This window comes from Culex quinquefasciatus, chromosome 2, assembly GCF_015732765.1.
Source record: "Culex quinquefasciatus strain JHB chromosome 2, VPISU_Cqui_1.0_pri_paternal, whole genome shotgun sequence".
Classification (NCBI taxonomy): domain Eukaryota; kingdom Metazoa; phylum Arthropoda; class Insecta; order Diptera; family Culicidae; genus Culex; species Culex quinquefasciatus.
Genome location: NC_051862.1, coordinates 70,401,420 through 70,419,001, shown reverse-complemented (window position 1 = coordinate 70,419,001; position 17,582 = coordinate 70,401,420). Strand labels below are relative to the sequence as shown.

Here is a 17,582-nt window from a genome sequence, read left to right as displayed (position 1 = left end):
AAAGAAAAATACGCACTATTTCTACGATGTTTTTTGTTTTAAAAGATTAAAAGTAAAATTCTAGGGTAAGCCTCGCTTTTTAATTTTTTTTTTTGGTTTTGCTATCGAGTCGATCCCGCCATTTCGACGTTCCGAGAAAAACGCGTTTTAATGTTTGACCTTGAATAAACAAAAACGAGAGCACGCAATGTAAACAAAAAAAAACACGTTTTGTTTGGTTGACCATTCTGTGCTTTGCCTCGGAGTTGGGTTGTATTAATAAATACGTTATTTTTTTCTAAAAAATGGCAAATCAGCACCAATTTCGCTGAAATTTTCACCTGGAGTTTAATTTTAACCCTGAAGACACATACTTTGATGAAAATTGAATTCCCAATTTTTTTGTATCGATTTTCATATGTACCTTTTGGCCAATGGGTTCCCCTGCATGGATTGCCTCAAATCACCCTAATGAGGATCTACTCGATGTAACATTACTGGAGTTTTTTTTTTTGGAAAAGGTCCAATAAACCAAATTTCCAGTTTTTGCTTTTTGGGTGTTTTTGAAACCGCCTTGAGTCAGGGGTATTAAAAAACACCCAAAAAGCACAAACTGAAAATTTGGTTTATTGGACCTTTAAAAAAAAAACTCCAGATTTGACGTTTCAATCACAGGGTAAACACACTTAAGTACTTTTTGCTAAAGTGTTTTATTACATTATTTTTCCAATCACATATACAACTCCAATACCTCAAATTTATGCGATATTTCCCAAGGATTCTGTAGGGGAGAGTGGGGAGACTTGATCCCCGGGGACACTTGATCCCAAGCCTGTATCTCGTCAGCATGTGGGTAAAACAATTAGCGTTGTTCTAGAAAGTTGTGCGAAATTAACTAAAACTCATTGTGGAAAACATAGAAAAAAATTAAAAAATGTTTAGATTTAGTTACACACATTTTTTTAAAACGAGCTGCAAAAAACTTCCAAGAGATCTATTTTCTTTGTTTTAATATGTATAGAAAACACTTAAAAATTATTCAAACCAATATATTTTTATATATGAATTGTTTGATAAACTTATCAACTCCAAAACCCTTACGCATTTGATGTTAAATTTATCGTCATACTATTTTTACAATCAATTGTTTAAAAAAGTGCGTTTAGGGAGACTTGATCCCTGCATTTTTACAGTCACTGGAATCAGCCTCAAGATTAATTAATTGGGCTGGGTTTTCATACATAGTTTTCTTTAGTATAGTTGTACATAACTTACTGCAGTTTGAACCTTTTTTCAAAAGTTTTGTAAACAAAAATTTCCAGCTTTTGTAAACATGCTTAATTTTGGTCTAAAAAATAATATTTTAAGTTTTTAAATATTTTACATACTAAACTGGTTATATTTTGAACACAAACGTACAGGTTTTATGTGGAATTTCTGTAACTTATAGAAAATTAATAGTTTAGATGATAAAGACACATTTTTATTAAGATTTCTTCAAAATGTTAATAGGGGGATCAAGTAACCCCTAACATTTTTAAAATGCCGGTTTAAAATATTTTTCTAAAACGCTTGGCATGATTCGAAGAGTTCATCTGATGAAATACCCTTATTAGCCAAACATAGATGAATGTTTAAGCTTTCAATTAATGCACAAAGTTTATAGTTTTGTGAGAAATTGACAAAGTTCTGTGCGATACAAAAAAAGGGATCAAGTCTCCCCACTCTCCCCTAAGTGAAATTGAGATCAAAAATTATTTAAGAATGATTTTTGGCGATTGACCCGCTGGGTTGTGGAGGGCTTATGGAGTTCCACTTTCAGTATTTTTTTTACAGTATTCAGTATATTTTTAGGAAATCCAAACGGAAGTGACTCAGGAGTCAACGTGTCATCTTCCCCAAAACACTCCCTGGGTGGTCTTTCGCAAAACAAAACCATCCCATTGACTCATTCGATTTCAGCCAGTTGATTCAACAGTCACCCTTCGCCCCACCCACGCCTCCCCCCGTCAAGCTCAAGTATGCAATTCGCGCAATGTTTACCTGTCGGTGTCAATATCGGCTCAGCGGTCAGCGCGCTGCTCACGCTCACGTGGATTTCGCTCGGCGCAACCAGCGAGCACTGCTGCGTCAGGGCACAACCCTGACCTCGGCCCCGATAGTGATGACCCGCAGACCGGTCATCATCGCCGTCCGCCACCGGCGGCTTCTGCAGGTCGTCGTCGCCGCCGTCCTGTGACGATCCGCCAAACTGACTTCTCCGCTTGACCTTTTCCTTCTCCTCGTTCTCCATGTTGTCATCGCTTTCGTTCGCGGCCGCCCGGTTCTTGTTCGGCAGGGAGTCTTCGTTGTTGTTGTTGCTGCCGGCACTTCCGGTCGAGGCGTTCGACGTGCTGTGGCCAATGCTCGGACCGCTGCCAGGGCCTCCCGTGCTGATGGCCCGACACTGTTGGCTGCTGTCCTTGCGCTCGAGTCGCGGATCGAGCGGTGTCGCCGAGATCTGTTCGATCTTCTGGGACTCGGTCACCGTCTCAAAGTTGTCCTTCGGCGGATGGCCGGCGGCACCAGCGCCCGCTCCCGTCGCGTCCTCCGCGTACTCGTGGCTGCCTTTGGTGCGCGCTTTGTACGCGTCGGCCGCGTCCGAGATGTGCTTGAACCACCTGTTGATGAGAAGATGAGGGGTAGGGTTAGTAAACAACTTCTTTAATACAGGACTGGAGCGATTATTGTGGTCATGGGCTAATCAACCGTGATGGTCATATTCTACACAATTTTACAGAATATTTTTTTATGATTTTTCTTTTAGTAACAAATCAGTTGCTAAATTATATTTAATTCATCCTTTGACGCATCTACCTGGACACCAGCGACGGCCTCCGAACCGGTTCCCCTCCCAGACTCCCACGCCGTTTGTTGTGTTTCGCCGTACCGGAAGCCGTCCCTCCCAAGCCTCCACTGTCTTCGTGCTCCAACCTTAAATCCGTCAAACAGTGGACCACTTCCGCGGCGATACTTTTGCGCCGCAACCGGCCTGTCACCACCGGAACGGTCAAATTCATTGTTCTGACCGAGCGCAACACGCTTGGCTTGGGTTTTCACTTTTTAACCAATTTTCCTCATCATAATCAGCACGTGGCGACGGTTTTCTTCTGCTCTGAACAAGAGCGTGAACGAAATCTTCAACAGCGTTTTCTTTTCTTCTCTCTAAGTGATGCACTAGTTCAAATCAGTTCAGAGATGCACGCAATTTTGTTAGGACAATTTACTGGTTTCTTGGAGCGGAATAATATATGCGACGATGTGCGAATGCACTTTTTGTGGAACACCTCGTGTGCATGGGAGCTTTTGCAGGTGGGTTAATTGATAAGCTTTCTGCTTTGATTTTTCACAGCTTATAAAAACATCTCATAGTTACAAAATATAAAACAAATATGTCAAATTCCCACATGTATTTTCCATAAATTTTAATCAACTTTGTATTCGATATATGTGTTGTTAAAGATGTCGCCATTTCCTTTTTTACGTCAAAAAAATATTGCTATATTAAAAACCTAAGAATTCATACATAACTAACGGTACAGAATTGAGGCTTTGTAGTTAGGATTCTAGATTCGAGGGCATGATTCTTGAATGAATTACATAATTATAACATGCTAAACTCAAGTCCAACAATGGTTTGCTTAGAAATTTGAATCATTCTATAAATAAATACTTGTAAAATAATAATTTAGCCCATTTAACCCATAAAAACCCAAAATATGGTCAGAAATCGATATTTTGACACTAAGGGCGAATTTTGCGGGTAGATTAAAATTAAACAGTCCAAATTAAATGGCGTTAGGTCCATTAAACTTTTATTGAAAATTAGACATTTTTTTTTTTTTTTTGGGAGGGTGATCTAGCCGCACATCGTTGATGTCGAAACCTCTAAACTGGGCCCTCGTCCTGTCACGTCCGTCAGTAGTCTTGTCGTACATTACAACTAGAATCAGATCTGCCAATGAATTAGTACACTTCGACCAAATAAACACTGACGCTGTATGGATCTGACTCTAGAATAAATGCACAGTTGTGTGTTATTCATAAGTCCAAAATGTTCAATTATTCATATAAGTCCAAATATTCATTTGCGGATAACTACCTAACTTGAATTGAATACAAGATTTAAAGCAACCTATCCGAAAGCTACTCTTATCTCAAATCCCCGACATTTTAATTATTAACCAGAAAAAACGTTTCTTTTAAAACCTGTCTGGCTTATTTTAAAAAACAAAAAAAATTACAGTTGATATCTTACAAGTCGTGAATTGAAAAAGAGACGACCATTTGTTCGTCAGAATTCCAGTAGATCCACGATTCGCAACAATGGTCGATACAATCATAATCCGACAACCGTTAGTTCAACAGATCAACGAATTTAGTCCGATATCATTTCACTATTGATTGATCGAGACTCTATGGAAATTTTGACAAATCAGAATGGTTTTTATGCTACTTGAATGAAAATCACCGATTTCGATAGAATTACTAAATTCACTGTTACTAATTTTGTCGCTTAATAACTAAAGGCAAAGTATAAAAAGTTGATATTTATAGTTAAAATCCTAAATTCTACAAACACTATTTTTTTAAACCCGCATCCTAACCTGACACCCACATTAAGATAGGGAAAAATCACATATGTAGCGGTTCATTGTACAAATGTGATATTCCCACTATCAGAGAACCTCCTTGTCTCGATGACAGCTTACCGGCCATCGATTAAGCCCTGAGACTACGCCAAAGTGGGTTCTCGCAGCATGAAGTGGTGTCCATGTGTAAAAATGGAAGCTTCAGCAATATACTGAACACTTCGATTTTAATTCCACATCGAATCAAATCATACTCTTTGCCAAACAAGCATCAAACCTATGACACTCATTATGACAAAGCCCAGGGTTTTATTGAAAATTAGACATTTTAAAATGAAAATATCTCGAGGTTAAAGAAAGAGGCCCCTGATAATCGCAAAATCAATTTTCCAAATATGAAAATTTTGATTTTTCTGAGCTCTACGAGTTTACTAAAACTAAACCCTGAATTTTTACTTTAAAAGTGATGTTTGAGGTTGTGGTTTGGTTGAACGTTTTAGCAGAATGCATTAATATGAATACATAGAAACGAGTTGTTCCTTTTAATTCCGCTATATATTTTAATATCTCGACAGATACGTAATTCATCTACTACTTGCAGACTTCATCAGTGTTCTCAGAGTCGAGAACAGAACACTGATGAAGTCTGCAAGCAGTAGACGACAAACGTATCTGTCAGGATATTAAAATATGTAGCGGAATTAAAAGGAACAACTCGCCTCTTTGTATTCATAGATGTTTGATGGTTTGCTCTGCAGCTTCTGATAAAATTAGTCGTTGAAGACGTAGAATGCGAGATAAAATTGAGTTGTATTTAACAAAGTTACTTGGATTACATTACAATACTCAAAAACTTTCTAGAAGAGAATATAATTCCCAAAAATATTCCTGAAGGGATAGATTTGTTTTAGATTTTTTTAAAGCACTCAATTTAATGTTAAGCCAAGCCAATCTATTTGCAACAACTGTTCCAAATATACCAAAACCGCATTATTTTTTTCTTCGAAAATTCAATATTTCACTAAATTAGCAACGCAAGAAAAGGGCGGATAAACATTTTGACAGCTAGAACCTGGGTGCAGAATAGTTGTTCGCAAAGCGGCCTCAATTTAGAACTGTCAAAGCGGAACCAATTTACTTCTTGCAAAATGATACCATGAAGTGGCAAGTATTGTAATCGATCTATAATTTATTTTGTAAAGAATAAAAAAAAGACGATGACGTCGAGCTTTTGAGGTATTCGAAGTCAACAAATCTTAAAAAGATGTTTGAAATCAAGATTGGCCCAGTTCGTCGCTATATTACACCCAAAGGAAAAATATATCTCAAAATCTGCAACAGTGGATTTGCTGCAGAAAATGTCATATTTTATAACATTTTTTGCAGCAAGCCCCTAGATCATTTTTGCCCGCGTGTAAACATTTCAGAGATCTGCAGTTCTCACCAACACATATAATGCTGGCCCGTCCCCGAGCAACACTCCAAAGAGAAGCATATGTTGGTGCTCTTTCACTCACTTTTCATCAAGCGTCCATGGCGCGGTGGTAGCGAGTCGGATCAATAATCAAGAAGTTGGTGAATCAATCCTCATTTTACTAAGTGTTTTTTTTTGTGAAATACAACCAAAAAGCCGTCGGTAATGTCGATAATTGTCGGTAACGGGCAAAAATGTCATACTCCTATATCGCAAAAAATGCATGAGGACAGATTTCATGCAGATTCTGATATACTTTCATGCCGCCATGCATCACAATCATGCGACTGCCAGTTGGGTGTACAATAAGTGCAATAAGTGTTCTCAAGCAAAACCGGTAATAACTATGAATGGCACCTGCCAAAATAATTTGAATAATCATGCTCCGATATTATCTCTGCGCTTCAAGGATGCATAATCTCGGAACTTCCATTTAGATGATCTTCTGATTCACAAAATTCCGCCCACTTCTGACGCAATTTATCATCTCGTGGAAAACAAAAAAGACCTTTTTTGGCTGCCCATTGTTTGGTCTACGAACAAAAAAAAAAGCGCAAGTCACTAATTTTTCAAGCAAAACATTAACATCAACAGATCCAAAATGTTTCAAATCAAGTCACTTCAGCAGCAAAAAATATGTCGCGCTTGAGCTTCAATGTATCCTTCTACTTTGTTTATGTTTAGAGCTGTAGTGCAGTTGTAGTAGTGAGGAACAGTGGGGAGCATTCAAAAATCACGTTACGCATTCTGTCTTTTCAGCACCCAGGCTAGAACTATTTTACAAATTCCGAGCCAACAGGTAACTTTTTCACAAAACTCGATGTGTTAAACAATGGAGATGTGTTAAACAAATGGCCTTCCCAGCAACCTTTCTAACGGTGCGGGTTTTATTAAATAGTTCTAGCTGCCAAAATGCTTATGCGCCCTTTTCAAATGTCGCTCCAGAATTGTCCATACAAAAAAACTTTTTTGTATGGAGCGTGGACAACTTTAGGATATCTCGCCTCCCCTCTCGTGGTTTATGGGTGGTGATATGCAACTCTATTCTAAACCCGATATTGACGTCGTTTTTACCCAATTCGGCAAAGCCTTAATCTCGAATACCTTTTGCAACTTGTTGCATAAACTTGTTGTTGTGTAAAATAAATTCAGAGCTTAAAAAAACACATTCTTTGACAATTTTAAGTTTATTTCACCTCTTTTTAAAAATTGCCTCATAAAATCCGAGATTTTTTTAGGCATCATAAAATTCAATGCATTCAACTGTAAACTATTTAAAATACATTTTCCTGCGTTGATAACATTAACACTTGTAGCACCAACGGGATTAAAAAAGTTGGAAATGCAACTTCAACCGGCTGTATCTCGGCAAAAACTCAACCGATTTGGATGATTCTTGTTGCATTCGATCCGGAATGATGTCAAGATTCACCTCCAACAAGGTAGATCCGAAACAGATGCGTTTATCCTAAGTTACAATGAAAAAGGCATTTCCAACTTTTTTTACCAGTGTTCAAAGAGCCGGTGAAAATGCATTTCCAACTTTTTTGACCCCATTGGGGCTACAAGTGTTAAGCATCTTTGGATTCGGTTATATATATTTTGATATTGAAGTGTAAATTCAAAGCGAAAAATTACAAAAGAGTTTTTCATTGAAATATAGGTTTTTTGAATCTTTATTATTGTTAAATTTAACATCCTTGATTGAATTGAATATTGTATGTAAAAGAAGTTGTTCCAAAATAGATTTTAAAGTTATAATTTTGGCAGGTTTTAAAAATATACAAATATCTACATTTTTCAATTTCACAGCATTTAACATGTCTTCTCGATATATTTTTTTTTTAATTTTTAGGATCAACTCATTTGTAATGCATTGTTCAATGAAGGGTCCGGAACCGTGGTGGTAAGCGTGGTTGCCTCTCACCCATACGGCTTGGGTTCGATCCCAGATGGTCCCGGTGGCATTTTTCGAGACGAGATTTGTCTGACCACGCCTTTCGTCAGGTGGGGAAGTAAATGTTGGCGCCGGTCTAACCTAGAGGGTTAGGTCGTTAGCTCAGTCCAGGTGTAGGAGTCGTCTCCCTGGGTCCTGCCTCGGTGGAGTCGCTGGTAGGCAGTTGGCCTCACAATTCAAAGGTCGTCAGTTCGAATCTCGGGGTGGATGGAAGCTAAGGTGTAAAAAGAGGTTTGCAATTGCCTCAAAAATCAAGCCTTCGGACACTTAGTTTCGAGTATGAATCTCGCAATCGAGAACGCCAAGGCAATGCTGTAGAACGAATAATTTGTTTTTTTTTTTGTTGAATGAAGGAGTTGTAAAGAGTTGAATTAAATTTTTGTCCATAAAAAGATATTTCCCACGATTAATATCCCCATGAAATGACCACAAATCCATCAGGACAACGAACCACAGAGTTCAGTTGCGTGAACACCAGCTTACAAGCCAGTAACAACCCGTTACTAAACGGTGGCGTTCTGCAGCAGTGACAAATGGGGATCCATTATTCATGGGTTGTTAATTTCGGCTGTACGGTCCTTTGGTTCCGTGCCGAGAGAGAAGCTTGGGAAACCGTTTTTACAAGTGATTACGCACCGCTATTTTTAACGCCTCGTTTTTGGGGGCAGGAGGAGAAGGAGTAACAATCCCGCTGCTGTAACCGTTTTTTCCGGCTGATTGATTCTTTATGAAGGAGGAAAGCTCCCACTGACAGCTTGGTAAATATTGGGGGGAGGTTCACAGATTTAATCGATTTTCGGTTGAAACGGGTCAAAATTAGGTTAGATGTTTTTATTTGAAAAACAAAATATTTCAACACAGTGTTAGGATATGAAGACATTTCTTGGCATGTTTCAACTAATCAAACACGATAGCTCAATGAACTGAGGTATCTAACCGCAGAGTCGATTGGTTGCACTTTGTAGTTTATTGTCAACATTGCGGTTGATTTCACTTTTCAAATCCGCTTACAAAACGATTCAGACATTTTTATTGATAGAAGAGCTTTGATGTGGCGTTCTCCTAGTTAGGCATTTCATTGGAGTGTTTGTATATGTTTTTTTAAGGAAATAATTATAAATTCTCTTAATTTCAAACTAACATTCTCCACGATTTCAATTCTACAAACTTTACTTATTTTGATTACCACAGCCAGATGTTGTTTGAATAAACATGTAATGAGGCGGAAAACTTTGCATATCAAGTGGGGTTGTAAAACCCAGATGATCTGCAATGTGCTGAAGCAATTACAAGCAGCAGCTTTGCTGTCGCGCCATCAAATGAACTAACCACAAATAAACTTTGTCGCTGCATTCACCAACTAGTGGCCGGCTAGTTAAAGCAACTATCACATATTCTGCAGTCTCTAAATCAGTGTGTCCCGCACTCCACACTCCACCCGTGTCCTCACACTTGTGGAAAAGTGGACAGTTAGCAGAAATATGTACCTAGTAGTGGGGGAGGTCGATCGGATGTGAAATGCTCATTGAAACGTCGCCGACGACCGTCCGTCCGTCCACTAAAGGGGGGCACAAATGTGTATGTACTGGCGTACTGACGAGGGTATAGACATTTGATAGACAGGTATCCGGTACACTCTTCCAATTAAAACGTTATCATATTTTGCCCATTTGTTTTTGCGAGAGAGAGAGAGGGAGAGAGGGTTGTCCCCCTGCGGCAAATGCCGACATATGAGGGGGGACAACGTTTTAATTGATGATTACTGGGTGACATTGAACCACAATGATGGGTCGATCCTTGTTTGCTGTCACTTGAGGGGAGCCACTTTCCTAGTACCGTCAGTGGGGGTGACATTGGGTCTGGGGGGTGAGATTGGGTCAATGTGATTTTTTACGAATTTTACCATTTCTCATATTCTTCTCAATGAAACTGAATTCTGTTAAAAGGGTTGTGTAGAGGACATCTTAAGATGACTTCGCTGAAAAAATCTCGTTCCTAGAACAAATCCTGTTATTTTGGCAGCTGTCTAAAGTTGAGAAATGTTTTTGGCCAGAAATGACCTCTCGAAAAATCATTTTTCTAATATTTTTGTTGGAATTTGCTCGAAAACTACCCAAATGTTAAAAAAAACTCCACTTCAAACATTGTAGCATGTCAATACGATTCCCTCGAACAAGAAACACTATTATTGGATGGCTTGTTTTTACCATATCGTTGTATTTGAGCATTATTTTAGTTTCATTTGACCTAATGTAACCCCCTCTAAGGGGTGAGATTGGGTCAATTTTCAAACTATTGGCAATTCAGGTAGTGTTCATCAAAATCCCCTATATTTTGGGAAAATGTTAGCAAACTATCTAAGAACAAATCTCGGGTGAGTTTTTAGAAAGCCGTAAGAGCCACCGTGACCTCCGACACTAATATTTGTTTTTCGCCAAATTGTAACAAAATTTCATTTATTTTTAATTTGGGGCACTTGAAAGACATGTAGATGAACAATCTTAAGCATTTTTGAAATTTGTTTTTCGTAAGTAGGTCGAGTACCGATGTAAAAAAGGCTTCGTTTACCATTCGCTTTTACGTCTTTTTGAAAACAAATCCGAGAAATCAACGTTGAAAGATTTTCCATGTTATCAAATTGTTTTTGTATTAAGAAATTACTATAGGTGTATCGTTTTTTGACCCATAGTCACCCCCACTGACGGTAGCCAACATGTTGAACAACGGATCTTATAAACGGTTGTTTAGCGATTTTGAGTCTAATATTTAGATTTAGGAAATGATGTGCAAATTGCTTGCTACTTGGGCTATAAAAAATTAAAATATTTTTCATCCAATTTTAAAGAAGTGGGAAAATAGAGTTAAACACATAATTTTAACTATTGCAAACATAAATTTGAAGACATTTGGTTGTATAAATGATGAAATATAGCTATTTAAAGTTAGCAATTTCAAATAACGGGTGCCAGGCTTTTACTTAATCATCTAAAAAATTTGGTGAAGACTTTTTAAACCTGTCCCGCGTGCATGACCAAGGTTTTTTTTTTCAAAAAAGATAAAAATATTTTTATGTATTTAATATTTAAAAAATGTCAGTTTTTGAATTTTGTATTTTTTCGAAAAACTAAATTTCTTAATCGAGCTTCGTCAGATTGGTGCGCTGGAAGTGGGGACGCGAAGTCGTGATTATTCAGTTTAGTTTTTTTTATGTGCTTTTGTGTCGCTGTTCGTATGGGGTGAGTGCATCATTTGTAAAGGGAGCGCGTGGTCGTAAAAATATTCGGAGTGAAAAGTGATTATTTGTGTGTGCCTTTTGTCGTGAATTGTGTGTGTCGCTTGCGGGCGGTGGGGCAACGTGCTTGCTTGACAGGATCGATCGTGTTTTTATGTGTACTATTTCTTGCTAGCAATGATAATATCAGTCCTTCCTTTATCATCGTTGATCGGAGGGCACGCCGCCGGTTGAGTTTGTCGTAGTAATTGTGTTCCAAAGTAACAGGGTGTTAATTGTGTTTCCTACTTCAGTCGATTGCGGGCGGCGAGGCCACGCGCTTGCCTTACTGAATTATTTGTGTCTTGAGCGTCATTTTCGTTGAGTAATTAGTGTTTTTTGTGCTTTTGTAATCTTAATTAATTCTTTTGTCATTTTCAAAGTCCTTCCTATATCATCGGAAGGCACGGCGTCGGGTAAATTGTGTATATTTTTGTCGAATAAGGTTTTAATTTTTTATGGTGAAAAAGCCATTCCTATATAATGATCGAAAGACGCTCTGACATTTTGGATCATCGAGTTAATAGTGGAGCAAAATAATTGTGTGTGAGTGATTTTGTATGTTAACCAGAAAGACCTTCCCATAGCTTCGTTGCTCGGAAGGCTCGCCGACGGGTCTGTTATGAAAGTCCTCCCCATAGAATCGTAGCTCGGGAGGCATCGAAAAGCCAATACCTTATCCTACTAACCCAAAAAAAAATTAATCACGTGATGCTTGAAGGAGATGCTGTGGATTCAACGGTCTCAAGCGGTATCAACAAGTATATAGCGAAAAACTGTGTGCTTGGTGAGTCTGCAACTCCAACTATCGGACTAACATTCCTCCCTTTTGTTGAACTGCAGGCTTCTTGGGAATGCGCCGGTATTGACTAATAAAGTAGGGATCTTCAGAGGTTAAACAGTGAATGGATGGTTGGCTCCCACTGATCATTTTTGATTCATTGTTTAACTTCAGCTAATCTGTCAATAACAGAGTAGCAGCATTGGCAGTCAACCATGCTCATGCTCATTTCTTAATCGAGCATGCACACGGGGTATGTCTTGAGAGTAGCCATCCCAAATTTAAGCCAATTTGTTTCATCCAATCTCTAGATATCGTAGCACTCGATGTTTCGAGAAAAACGCTCAGAATGTTTGACAGTTCGCTTTGCTCACGGCATCTTGAAATATCTTCATGAAACATTCAGGCAGGGTTGCGAATGAGCGAGCGCTCACGGAAAGCTTGCTCGCTCCAGCTGGAGCGTGAGTTTTTATCAGGTAGCTCGTGCTCGCTCACGCTCACCGGAGCGTTTTGCGCTCACGTGAGCTGGTGAGCCAAAGTAGGTAGTTGTTTTTCCTCTTGAAGCATCTGCCTGTTTGAAACGAAGTTTCTAGAACTATCTCAGCACAGGCAGCAAAAAACAAACAAGAAAGTGGTCGAACAAACAAAAGTAGGCAATGAAATGGATTTGATCAGCGAACCGAAATTTACGTTCTATTTAAAATCTAGACATTTTTCGAACAAGGAACAAAAAACTAAATTCATAATGTAAACATTCATTGGCGTGAAGAGATGCACTGTTTGTTCACAAATCAAATCCATATTGTATTGTTGTTATGTACAAACATATTGACAATTTATGTATATTTTTTCAATTTTTAAATAATCTTTTAAGCAGTTACAATCATCCATGTTCAAAAAACCATATATAACTTGTAATTGAATATTTTCAGAGGTTTGGTTGCGAAAGTGTTGAATAAAATCCACTTGTTGGAAGAAGAGCCAACCTTTTCGTGGTGGAAAATGATGACAATTCATTTGATTTGAGTCAAAAGGGTTATTTCAACCCTTAGGAATTTTGAGGCATATATTTAAAATTGAACTGTTTCAAAAATGTTACCCTACAGAAAACAGATTAATGTTATATTTTAATCAACCAAGCATTTAACCTTGAATCGAACTTACCAAAGCATAAATCTTCTTGAATCAATTCATTGTTTTGTAAGTTTTTCTAAGGTTTACAGGACCTTTTATTTAGGCGTCTATACCCCTCCTCCCCTCTCTGCTACAATAAGGCCTTTAAATTCTAAAAATATTTATACATTCAACGGTATGTCTAAAAATTATTTGACCGTTGCGAATCCAACCTTTTATTTAAAAACATGATTGATAAAAATGAGCTAGTCCAATTCATATATCATAAAATTTGTTCACAAAGTCATATTTCCACAGCCCTACTGCACCTTACGCAAAAAAATCCATCTAGAATTGAAAAAAAAAAATTTCTCAAAAACGTTAAATGATTAGCGACACGTCCAAAATGAGCGCTCCGTGAGCGTGAGCGCGAGCGTGGAGCAAACGCGAGCTGAAAAAATCGGAGCAAACGTGAGCGCGGGCAAACGTGAGCTAGCTCGCGCAGCGCTCCTCCTCACGAATGAGCGAAAAGTGAGCGCTCACGAGCGCGTGAGCGCGTGAGGAACGCAACACTGCATTCAGGAGATATTGGAAATCATCTTTTGAAAAGATTTAATATATATTCCTAAATAGGAAATTTCGTGATTTTCTACATGTATATAACCTCTTAACAAAGTTAAAATTCCAAAGCCAAGACAGTGAAATTTCAAAATCGGGATTTAAATTTCAAAAGGGTGCTATATTGAATTTTTGGCCCTTTTAAAATGTTAATCTGTAATTTTTCGAAATATTTTTTTCGAAGAGATCAGACAGTATTACAAATGTTCAATTTTTTAAATTCGACCATTAGTTGCTGAGATATTGGCACAAATAGGGGGTCTGGGTGAGATTCAGAAAATTTTAATTTTCCAAGAAATTTCTAGATTTTTCAGCTCAGATGTTTTTCAGCAAGTCTAGAGGTCCAATTTACGATATTTCTTCAAAAAATGTTCAAAGAAATTTTCGGAAGTCTCCCTTCGTGGACAATTTCCATACAAAACAAATCTTTTTTTGTTTGGAGCGTGGACAATAACTGAACCTTCCTTAGGAGTCCACGTGGTTTATGGATGGTCTCTTATCAAAATTTCTGTAAAGTATATCTAGTTTTGTGGGAAATTCAATTGCGATTTTTTCGTTTTTTGCGATTGCAAATTCGAATTAATATTAAAAATTCAAGTCAAATAAATGGAGTATCTTATTTTACAAAAAACACATAAAATTACACACACTTTTTTTCAAGACACTAAATCGATCCTATAATTTCTGCAAAAGATACACATTTTGGAATATTTACGTACCATTTTTATATGGACAGCTGCCAAAATTGTATGAAGCTTTGTATCCAGGGTTACCAGGACATAATTGAAAAAAAAATCTGGCAGACGAAAATCTTACAATTTTGAGTAGGGAAGGGGTGGGAAGTCACCGATTAGTTCAAAACATAGTTGAATTGAGATGTTTTAATTAATTTTTCGGCTTCGAAATGATTGAATTTTTAATAAAATAAATAATTACTATTTTTTCGATTTTTGATTATAATGTTAATTCTAATCTAAAAATTGTTCTAAATTGACAGAAAATGATAAATCTGGCAAAATCTGTTAAAATATACTACAGATAATGATTAATCTTTGATTTGGCTGACACTTGAAAAATCTGACATTCCCAGATTAATCTGGCATCCTGGAAAACTTGCTTGTATGGGTGAACCAATGACACAAAATGGCTTCTTTGGTCATAGGGAAGGCCCCATAACGTTTTAGTTAACTCAAAAAATAAAAATGCATGAAAGCGGGCAGTTTGGTAGAGCATTGCTCATAATGTAACAAAACCTGGACAATTTTTTTTAGTATTCCTGTAATTCTATTGTTACAAAAAAAACTTTGGGTAAAAAAAACTTGCTTTTCCCAGATATAGAACAAAGCATCAAAATTTTATTAATTTCTCTAAACTTAGATGCGATTAACAATACAAAATTAAATTGTTATTAATTACAAACCCAAATTGAATCTTTCCTGTTGTTCGGTTTAAGAATAGTTCTTTTTATGTCAGTAACAGTGATATACTGGTTTGTTAAAACATCAGCTTCTGCCAATCTTTTCGCGCACAAAACGATTCGGTAAGCCATGATAAATGATACCATTACGCGGTTCCTGCTCGGTGAGTAGCAACATTTAGCACTGTTTATGATTTTTTTTTTGAAAGGTATACACAGATCTCTTTCTGGGGCTCTTCAAGGGATCAGATTTCCAGCCCCAGATTGTATTGTGTGTGTTTTGAGGACAACAAATGCAACTGGCTGACTGCTGGCTGGAAGAATATACGATGTCTTGAAAAGGTTCTCGCGTCATCTTGAGACAAAAAAAAGAACAGAGTGATGTAACGAAATTGAGACAAAATTGTGTCATTTCATGATTTGAGACGCACACTTGAGATGCCTCACAGTGAGATTCGACTCGATTTACATGTCCCGACACTGCGCGCGCGATCGTCTGAAGGTTGAGTCCCAAATCGGGGAACCAGTCAGCCAGTGCCGCCGCCGACAAAGTGTAATGAGCTCATACACGCATCACAAATCGAGGGATCATAAAAAAGTGGCCCCTGGGCTGGACTTGGTCACGTCGGCATCGATGATGTTCCGTGTTTGTACTAACTAAGGAAACAGGCAACCTCGTAAAAAGAAGAGAAGAGCGAGTGTGTGTGAGTGTGAGGATAATCGAACGTCGATTAATATAAATTATTTCTCTGGGATCTTTTCTTTTGTTATTGTTATTTTTGGCTTAATGTGAGAACCAGATTTGACTTTGTCCGATTTTGTTTGTATGGAGAGGAAAAGTACACATTATTGACTTCTTTTAAATTAATGCTTGATTTTTTTTTGCATTTGTTTACTAACTGTATTCAAATTATCAGAAAGCTCCATTAGTGTATTTTTAAACTGCCACAGTAACTCCTATTTGAAGACCACTTTTAACTCTGAGCCATCTACAAACAGTCACTTATGGTACTGTGTTGTTCTAATGGGGGAAGCACTCAGTATTATTTACTGATTTCAATGTTTAATCAATCTGACGTTATGCAATCCAAACTGTCGATTATGATCTCACAAAATGTGATTCTTACTATAGGCTGCATGTTTTATGAGCATGAAAATTGAAAAATCATTAAATTTGCGATTTAAAATAAATCAAACACCAATTAAAAAAAAGAATTTTCGCCAAACTGAACAAATTCGCAAACAACAAACAGTTCCATCAAATCACATCATCACAAGCGGTTTGGAGGGAGGAAAAGGCGGATAATGGCGGAAATCGTTTCAATTCACGTGCTAGAAAAGTGGCAGCAAAACAAGTTTAACTCCCAACCCCGACGGTCGGGTCAGGTCAGTTTGGTATGCTTTGCTGGTGGGGTTAAACAAAACAGAGGATCCTCTCCTCTCCGTTGGCACCTCATCAGACTGCGATTCCTCGCTGTCATAAATTGATGGGGTTTGCAAGCACGCACGCACGCTTTAGGGTGCGGTAAGGAATTGGAGCTTTTTTTAGTGTACGCAAACAGTGCTCGAGTGAGGAAGTGTAACAAAATTTGGCTTTGAAGCTTATAATTAGTGATGGAAGAATCTTCATCAAAAGAAAAAAAAAATGACGCTCATAAATCGAAAACAAATCGGAAGGGAACTTGGCTCTCCTCTCTCGCGCACGAAAGATCGATAAAAGGAATCTCCAAATACAGTCGACTCTATGGTTATCATTATCCAAGGGACCGTCGAGGAAGAGAATCATCAGTTTACAGAACGATGCAAAATGAAGACTCGATTGAAAATATCTGTTTCTTGACACCTAGCTATGGGAGAGAATCATGGCAACGTCCATCAAACAAAAACAAACTAATGTCAAACACCCTTCAAAGCTTCGTTTCGCCAAGATAAATGTCTATGCAAGCCATGAGAAAGTGAAATTATTGACAACCGGAAGAGATTTTTAAAGCAAACAGAATCCAAGGGACCGTCGAGGAAGAGATCCTTCAAGCAAGGGAAAATATCGAGGAATGAAGATAATTGAAGTATGCAGATTGAAGGGACTGAAGAATTCATCGATGGATGGAGAATTATTGATATCGAGAAGATCGACAGCCAGAGAGTCGACTGTATCATCATCTTGATTATTCGGTGGATCATCTTTTTCACTACTACACTTGCAGGTGTAACCTCACACGTCGAAAAAAGATCTGTCACAGTTTGTAGATGGACAATATGTGTAAACAAAACTAAATAAATTATTTTATGTGATGCTTGTAGGATGCAAGGAAAATCACACAAAATCTTCAACTGATTGATT

General features: G+C 37.8%; 1 protein-coding gene across 7 annotated transcripts in view; it reads right to left on the bottom strand.

Moving 5' to 3' along the window:
* The window catches only part of LOC6052020 (rho guanine nucleotide exchange factor 11), a 174,363-nt gene that overhangs the window by 12,418 nt on the left and 144,363 nt on the right, over positions 1 to 17,582 (bottom strand). For all 7 annotated transcript variants that reach the window (XM_038256285.1, XM_038256281.1, XM_038256282.1 and 4 more), the window contains one exon: positions 2,023 to 2,639. In XM_038256285.1, coding sequence (XP_038112213.1) covers positions 2,023 to 2,639 — 617 coding nt within the window. The remainder of the gene's footprint in view (positions 1 to 2,022; positions 2,640 to 17,582) is intronic.